Source organism: Etheostoma spectabile, chromosome 20 (assembly GCF_008692095.1).
Source record: "Etheostoma spectabile isolate EspeVRDwgs_2016 chromosome 20, UIUC_Espe_1.0, whole genome shotgun sequence".
In the NCBI taxonomy this organism is placed as follows: Eukaryota; Metazoa; Chordata; class Actinopteri; order Perciformes; family Percidae; genus Etheostoma; species Etheostoma spectabile.
This window is the reverse complement of record NC_045752.1, coordinates 11,533,725-11,542,401: the sequence shown is the minus strand read 5'-3', so window position 1 is coordinate 11,542,401 and position 8,677 is coordinate 11,533,725. Positions and strand designations below refer to the sequence as shown.

At 40.3% G+C, this 8,677-nt stretch overlaps 2 protein-coding genes across 3 annotated transcripts in view; one reads left to right on the top strand and one right to left on the bottom strand.

Moving 5' to 3' along the window:
• LOC116670477 (sushi domain-containing protein 6) overlaps window positions 1–6,564 on the top strand; it is a 7,371-nt gene extending 807 nt beyond the window's left edge. The window contains exons 2-10 of one of the 2 annotated variants that reach the window (XM_032501030.1): window positions 202–343; window positions 1,216–1,407; window positions 1,651–1,842; window positions 2,243–2,434; window positions 3,672–3,863; window positions 3,976–4,170; window positions 4,279–4,411; window positions 4,501–4,892; window positions 5,216–6,564. In XM_032501030.1, coding sequence (XP_032356921.1) covers window positions 226–343; window positions 1,216–1,407; window positions 1,651–1,842; window positions 2,243–2,434; window positions 3,672–3,863; window positions 3,976–4,170; window positions 4,279–4,411; window positions 4,501–4,892; window positions 5,216–5,241 — 1,632 coding nt within the window. In that variant the 5' untranslated portion in view covers window positions 202–225 and the 3' untranslated portion in view covers window positions 5,242–6,564. The remainder of the gene's footprint in view (window positions 1–201; window positions 344–1,215; window positions 1,408–1,650; window positions 1,843–2,242; window positions 2,435–3,671; window positions 3,864–3,975; window positions 4,171–4,278; window positions 4,412–4,500; window positions 4,893–5,215) is intronic. The other variant, XM_032501032.1, reaches the window with a different exon arrangement.
• Window positions 6,565–6,949: 385 nt separating this feature from the next.
• LOC116670480 (sodium/bile acid cotransporter) overlaps window positions 6,950–8,677 on the bottom strand; it is a 6,597-nt gene continuing 4,869 nt past the window's right edge. The window contains exons 4-6 of the mRNA XM_032501037.1: window positions 8,422–8,600; window positions 7,380–7,579; window positions 6,950–7,240 (exon numbers count right to left, since the gene is read on the bottom strand). Of these exons, the coding sequence (XP_032356928.1) occupies window positions 7,188–7,240; window positions 7,380–7,579; window positions 8,422–8,600 (432 nt within the window). The 3' untranslated portion in view covers window positions 6,950–7,187. The remainder of the gene's footprint in view (window positions 7,241–7,379; window positions 7,580–8,421; window positions 8,601–8,677) is intronic.

The following is an 8,677-nucleotide window of genomic DNA, read 5'->3' as shown; positions in this document are numbered from 1 at the left end:
TTGCTATCTTTTATTTTTCTTAGTTTTGTCATTGTAACGTTTCGACTGTACCATAAGCACCCATTTTCGCTGGCAGCTGTCCAAGCTCTGCAGAGTACCTGCGTCAGGCAGGTGACAGCATATGGTCAAGGCTACGGGGGATTGCTTTTTCATCATGATATATTTATACTTTTGTAATTACATTATTTTATGATCATACAGGTTAACTCGACTCTGCAGGGGAAGATGTGCAATGGAATGATAAAGTCAATATCAAAAACCTTTTGGACCAACACCTCAGCCACTAATCGGTCCTTCTTGTTGCTGCTGGTACTGACTGCCTTGTCCACTGGGCAAGGGTCAGGTAAGAGACAACCTTTATGGATGCACACTCATACAATGCAGAGCATTATGGATTATGCCAGTACTGAATTAACATCAAATTAGCTTTGTCATGACACAGACCAGATGGGTGGGTGACTAGGAATGTCAGGTTATCCCAGCAGATTTCTCTTCAGCAATAGTACAGCCCTATAACTACCTGAGATGATGTTATTGTTTAGTATGCCGTCGTTTACAAATTAATTATTTAATGCAACTATACCATGAACTACTCTTACTCTACGTACTCCTGCGCTGAATAGTTGTGGAATACATTAAAATTGATGTATAACAAGTAAGGGGGCAATCAACAAATAAGTTCTCTCTGTGCAACCAGATCATGTTGGTGTTTCAGCACATCAAACCAAATAAAGCTACAGTTCCAATAGGAGAAGAAACATTAGGGACAACACAGGTGCTGATACTGACCCGATTAGGTGGATGAGATATCCACCATGACACGGCCAATCCACAAGTAGTTTTTGTTGGTTGCTTTTTGCACCCATTTATACTTTGCTCCATAGCAATGTATCTCGAAAACTAATGCTGTAAAATTTGTCATGGATAGTCATGATCTCTAGGAGGTTATTCCTGTGGTGACCCATTGACCTTATCTCTTTCACCTTCTACACATTATTGCAATGTTAATATAATAAGAGGACGAACATGACATTTTCTGGGCACATTGTGGTGCCATTGCAAAGCCTGTCTAGTATGGATGGTTACCATTGATCATTCTGTGTCTCTAATACTGGTGGCTTCACTGGGTCAAATACATAAAACCTGGTTCAAAATATGTGTTGAAAACCTGAGCGCTTTCACAGGATTTCTTCTTATTTTGTCTTCTCTTCCCAGGATGTGTGAGGCCATATATGGTCCAGAACAGCTGGGTAAACCTTACAGAAACCAACAGGGGCTCGTTCTCCGCGGGCACAGTTCTGCAGTACAGCTGTGACCCGGGTTACCTGCCAGACGGACCCAGCATCCTCACTTGTACCACTCTGGGACTCTGGACCTCTGAACCTCCTCGCTGTATACGCAGTGGCGGTAAGATATTTTGTCCACCGCTGTCTTTACTGATAGTAGAAATAATGAGAAGTGACTATGTTGTGAGTAGTTAACCAGATTTAAAACACTACTTTCATGAAAAATAAAAAAACTTTACATTTAGTTATGTGGCCCATCTAAAGACTTTCAGCCACTTTTACTTGCATATAAACTTAAAAAAAAAAAAAGAAATTTTAAATTGGGCCGGCACTTATGCATATGTTGTTTTGCCCCCCCCCCCAGCATGTCTACCCCTCTCCAAACCTGAAAATGGGGGCTACACCTGCCACCCGTCCCCCTGCCGAATGTTTTCCCATGGCACTGTGATTGAGTTTTTCTGTGATGAGGGCTTCATTCTCAGTGGAGACTATAACTACCTGACCTGTCAGGACGGACAGTGGGACGGACCAATGCAGATCAGTTGTGTGAGCCAAGGTTGGTCAGTCTTCAAACTCAGATCTATCAATAGGTCAATAGGCTGTCAATGGGTCAATAGGCACCCACCTGTCAGCAAAGCAATGCCCCAAAAATGTGTATGTTGTGGACAAATCGGTCCAAATAGAGATAGTCTTAATACAATCAACAGTCTTAGCTGTGGAAGTGTGTCTTCATGTAAGCTTTCAAAACAAATTTTTATGTTATGTTATTTTTATGTTCTTTTCTTATTCTTTGCTTATTTAAATTTCATTTTTTGCTTTATTTTTTACTTTTATCTGTGTAATACTCTGTTTTACCTTTACCTGTACATTACATACATGTGCTATATAAACAAAACATTTATTATTACAAACTAAGTACAGGTATTAACTGTATTTCTGATTGACATTTTTTTAAGGTTGTATAAGACCTTCTACAGTGCAGCATGGCTCAACTAATCTGACAGACACCAATAGGAGCTTGTTCCCTGTGGGCACACGCCTGCAGTACAGCTGTGACCCGGGTTACCTGCCAGCCGGACCCAGCAGCCTCACCTGCACCGCACTGGGACACTGGTCCTCGGAACCTCCTCGCTGTATACGCAGTGACGGTAAAGACAAACCTCCTCATAGTACCGTCTGCTATTCTGACCTTCTTTACACCTGGTAGCAACATGTACTTTTACCTGAATGAACGGATAGTATCTGCTTCCAATGTATTATAGTTTGAGATGTTTCATTATTTTTTATTTTTATGTAGTTGTCAACATGCATTTCAATTTGATTTTCAAACCTACTGTAGATCTGTGCTCTTAACACCTACAATTTGTTTACATTAAAGCTTTTGTGTGTAACATTTTGATATTAATGAACGTCCAATACATTCAAGCCATTGATTGGGGGGAGGGGAGGGGGGCACGATCACGATCAGAAGGCTTGGATCATGTGGCCGCGCCAACGGTGTTGTTGTCATTACTTAGAATTCCTCATGGGGGAGACAGAAAGTACGCACTATAGCTTTAATAACCATTTAGATGAAGCAAAAACAAAAAGGGTTAAAGTTTTAGTGTGAATGCAGTCAGAGATGTATTAGGGCTCTAATTATACAAACTCCACAAGAGGTCGGAGACACATTTGTGTCTTAGGTCAACATCCAGCAGCTGCAATAACAAAACAGAACATATTATGACAACTTGCTGCCCAGATTGAAGCCTACTCACAATATCCTTGGATGGATACAGTTCAAGTTTTTATTATAAATAGATACAACAGATCTGACTGAGTGAAAACAACATACAGCGCTGGAGTCCATGTATTTATTGTTTTCTTTCAATGGACAATGAATTCCAGATTCCATATCAGCCAGAGAACGGGGTCTACACCTGCCACCCCTCCCCATGCAGAAGGCTTTATGTTTTTATTATTGCATTATGATTGATTTTTTCTGTAAAGACGGTTATAATCTGAAGAGAGACTATAAATTCTGTACTTGTCAGTACGGGCAAATGGGACAGCCTAATGGTGATTAGCTGCATCATGGAGCAAGGTAAAGGCAGATTAGTTGACACGTTTGAACGAGTAGATAAAATATTAGTTATTAACAGATAAACATGTCAACTGTGCATCTGTCTCACAAACCACAACCATATTTAGGTCTTATTATTTTTTGTCTCTCATTTAATGTTATGTTGTTTTTTTTAACTCTTTTTATCTATTAAACTTGTGTTCTACCTTTTTACCTCTGTAAAGTAGTGTGTAACATTTTTAAGTGCAATATCAACAAAGCCTCAATCTAAATTATTATAAAATATAATACAGCTATTAACTGTATTTTGACTGTTTTTTAAGGTTGTATTAGACCCTCTACGGTGCAGCATGGCTCAACTAATCTGACAGAAACCAACAGGAGCTCCTTCCCTGTGGGCACAGTACTGGAGTACAGCTGTGACGCGGGTTACCTGCCCGACGGACCCAGCATCCTCACCTGCTCTGCACTGGGACACTGGTCCTCGGAACCTCCTCGCTGCATACGCAGTGACGGTAAAGACGTCCTTCAATCAGGATTTAAACCAGTTTAGCACTGATAGCTTAGCAAACAATATACAACGCTGGAGTTAATCTGTTGATTGTTTTCTTTTGTTTCCATGGAAAGTATGCCAGCCTCCATTTCAGCCAGACAACGGGGGCTTCACCTGCCACCCCGCGCCATGCCAAAGACTTTCTCATGGCACTGTGATCGAATATTTCTGTGATGAAGGTTATGTTCTGAAGGGAGACTATAAATACCTTACTTGTCAGTATGGAGAGTGGGATGGCCTGATGAAGCTCAGCTGCCTCATGGAGCAAGGTAAAAAAAAAGAAGAAAAAAAAAATAGATGACATATTTGGACAATTGGAAAAATAATCTCAGTAGGTTCTGTACACATAACTGTGTCAACTGTTCTCTGCCTCACAGACCGCAATCCAACTTTACCATTAGGGATGCCCGCCTTGTCCATAGTGGCATCCACAGCCAGCTCAGTGGCCCTTATCCTGCTCCTAGTGGTGCTGTTTGTACTTCTGCAGCCAAAACTTAAGTCCCTCCATCGGTAAGTCTGCCCTCAAAATATGGAAGGCACTCTACATTCAGCAAACTAGTCGTAGATTTTTAACGTTTTTTCTGGTCCCCCACACCTAGACGTGATCCGGGTGTGTCCGGCCAGCCCGTGTCAATCATGGTGGAAGGAGTCCAGGTAACTCTGCCCTCATATGAAGAGGCTGTGAATGCAAGTGGAGCCTCAGCTCTCAGCTCTGAGTCTCGAGTCCAGATAGTGCTGTCGGAGGGTCAGCATGCCACAGCGCCAGAGGCTGGCCCCTCTAGGCCTTCTTCCCTAAAACAGCAGCAGTCCGAGATGGCCGTGGTCCACCTTGTGCCGCCGTCCTCATCCTCCCCGTCGCCCTCGCCCTCATCCTCTACCTGGGTTCTGGAGCATGCAGGCGCTGCAGCTCCGTCATCCTCACATAGAAGGCCGTCTGCAGGCAGCGACCAACACAGCCTGTCTCTGGACTCTGAGATGGACTACTCTGATGGTAAAGCCCTCTTCAAACCTACGTTTTACTTACTTACACTGCAAGAAAGGGTGTCTAAAAACAAAAACAAAAAAAACACTAAATATAAGGAAAAAGGTACTCAAAACAAGTGAAATTATCTGTCCATGCAGCAAGATAATTTTACTTGGCAAGCTTGCTTGATTTAAGATTATAGTGTAAGCACTTATTCACTCTTACAACAAGATAAATTATTATTATATAACACTTTTAAATCTTCTAATTTTTTTTTATTTTGGTAAGAACCAAATAATTTGCAGTGATAATCCTTACTTTGTACTGATGCAATTGTTTATGGTCTACAGATATGCCATTGCTAAAGGAGGCCTAAAAAAAGGCAGCAGCCTTTGGACTTACCCATGACAACCAGCCTTGTTACTGACTTGTACTGGTGAGCGGGATGCCTCGTTGCCTTGTCAACACAGCTGTCAACACAGACGAGGCCAGCTAAAGAGGCTCTGGGTGAAACTGTTGGTCACTCAGAGTAGTTTCTCGGCCCATCCCAAAGGAGAACAAAAAAAGGGATTCACATGTACATACATGCTTACAATTTTCTTAGAGGAATTCCTACACTATATGTATGTACGTCTAATGTCTGAAGCTCGGTTTTGAAAATGTTTGAAAATGAAAACAAAAACAGAAAGGAACAGGCACCTCCTGAAGGAGGTTGTCTTAAAAAATGACTGATGTATTTCAGTTGAATTGGCAAAGCTGCAAACTCATTTTGGGAGTTACTAATCTCTTCAGTGTCTTGTTTACTGTTTTTTTTTTTTGTTTTACCACATATCGCACCATTTAAGACACATATCAGCAAAGATGCATGAAGTCCAAGAAAGTCTAGATTTTTCTCCAAGTCATGCACACTTACAGCATTGCCCTCAAAGATGTTTGTAATTATAAATCATTATTTAAGGTGTTATTAATCATAACGCCTACCTCAAGTCATTGTACAGTTCCAGCTGCTTGTCCACCCAAGACTTCACTCTGCTGCGTTTTTCATTGGATTGAGGGCAAACATTTTAAGAGACTTGTTTCAGGCCTGCATTCCGCACATTTTACCCTTGCAAAGCGTTCAGCTGTTTTCTCTCCATATTTATACCCTTGCCTCCAATGGCCTTAGCTTTCCACTTCTATGCACAGGTGTCTATAATATGTAAAATAAGGAATTTAAAAAATGAATGTCAGTTAAATGCCTCCACTGCTTAGTGATATTATGTGAGGCTTTGTCAGACACATCCCTTGTACACCAGAAAATATTATTTATTCAGGCTGCTTGGAAATTCCTTTTAAGTGTAAACGGGAAACTAAGATGTGTATTTAATTTATGTGTCCAGAACGCTGTTGATCAGCCATGGCTTCTTTTGATGCTTCCACAGCTCTTGAAAACTAAAAAAAAAACTAGTAGGTATTTTTTAGTTTGCTGCTTCAGTTTTGATTTTACTGCAGGCGCGTTGTATGGAAGTGTACAGATTAGTGTACTGTCAGTGTTCACTTTGTTTGACTGTCCACTGAATTTCCTGTGGGACTGAGGAATGGGTCTTTGTTTTGTGTTTTTGTGAAGATGGTATTTTAATATATGTAAAAAAAAAAGTTAAGTTAAGTTTACTCTGTATATACCATACGATCATTTTGATTAAATATTATTTGAGGTGTTGAAAGTGGCAGTATCCTTTTCATTAGACTGATTTGTACATCTTTCAAACAGCTGAGGTTGACCTTTCACTTATTTCTATTTAATTTTTTATGATTATTTTTGGGTATTTTCCCTTTCATAGTGAAGGTGGATATAAAGGAAAGTTAAGAGAGAGATGGGTAATGACGCGCAGCAAAGGGCCGCAGGTCGGACTTGAACCCCGGGCCGCTGCAAAGGACTCTGCCTACATGTGTCGCACGCTCTTACTGGGTGAGCTAGAGGCCGCCCCTATTCTATTTACTTACATTCAATAGCATCCTCAAAAAAGTTAATGACACTTCAATAGATTGTATAAATTCATTATCAAGGTGTCAGTTATAAAATATGCAGTTTTCAATAGTTTTAAAAACAAAAATATAATTACAAAATGTAATATTTAATCATTGACTTCTTGCTTCGATAGGCTCTACCTCTAGTTAACATTGCATCCATTTGATTACGTAAACACTGATTAAAGTATTAGTCATGGCACATGCTTCAACAGTCTTTCTGTCCGTATCACAGGCCTGGGTGAAGAATGTGTAGATATGGAGACGGTGAGGGCGCTCTGGATCCTCAGTGGGGGGGATTCAGCTCTCGGGTTCTCACCTGGGAAGCAGACACGGCTGTTTCACTTCCACTTGTTTAACGTCAACGTCTGTAAGAGAAGGGGGATATTAGACTTCTTTTGGTCTCAATTCAAAAGATCAATGTCTGCAAATGTGTAGAGAGAGTGCACGCGCTTGTCTGGCCATTCCAGGCCTCCTCTCGGCCGACACAAACACAGTGACATTTACCCTCAGCTGGTGTTTTGCATGCTTGGTAACATCTGAAGCACAGGGTCAGGAGAAGGGCCTCAGTACACTGGAATGTGTAGTATATCAGAGGGAAGAGAAACATGGGTCCGATGACCTGAGGGGGAAAGGCCACTTTTAGGATGGTAACGCACAGCTGGATGTTTTGACACCCTGTTTCCATAGAAACTGTCCTGCTGCATCTAAAAAGAGGTGAGTCACTTGTCAGTTTTGATATTACATTATTTGAATTTCATACTTAAATGCACCAATAGTATAGCTGCTGGAAGATAACTTGAAAAAACTGGATTTATTTCCAAGTTTCAATTGTTAAAGCTTTTCTACATTTATTTAAACATTAAACATCTTATATCTAATACGGAGGCATGCTCCAAACGGTATTTCGTTGCCTTGTACTTGTACATGTGTAATGACAATAAAGTTATCTATCTATCTATCTATGGGACAGTTGAGAAAGTTTTCAGATCCTTTACTTAAAAGTATAGTATGTTTTATGCTTTGCCAAATGTGGGTCAGCTTAAAATACATAAAAGTAAAAGGACTCCAAAAACCAAAAAATGACTCTTGTGAGGGTTTGACTTGCATATTGTATTTGATTATAATTATGACGTGTTCATGTATATGTAGCATTTAACTGTTATAACTTTACTTTGGACTGTTTACAAAATATGATGCATTTATAGATTAAATTGTAAACTAAATGTAGAGGATTAAATAAATGTAGAGGATAAAAAAAAAACTGAAATGTAGTAGAATGAAATGGAAATAGTGAAGTAAATACTACTGGTTCCCCACCTGGGGGTCAGGTCCCCTAGGTAGGTCCCATGATTAAACTGAGTGGTCACAAGGGGCTTAACTTAACAGGGGAAAAAAAAATCTGTTTCATGAAATGATCAGTATTTCTTTGTAATCTTTGTATTTTCTCATGAAACATACACATTCACCTTTTCAAGCCGGTAAAAATCCTTAAACAAAACCAAGAAAATAACTCAATGATAGGTACATCTAGCGTGTATTCACTTACTTTGGACTGAGTCTGCACATTACAGACATGACATATCCCAGCATAAACCCAATCAGTGGCATCAGTGCAGCAACAGCCAGAACATCAGGTAGAAGAACCATCCGTATTACGTCTTTGATGACAAAACCAGACAGGCTGAACACTATGATGCCGGAGACTATCAGGATACTGAGACCAGCCTGTCGACAGAGTGAAAAGATGTTACAAGCATAGAAATAAAATTAATAGAAAGGCAATTGGACTGTTTACAGCAAAA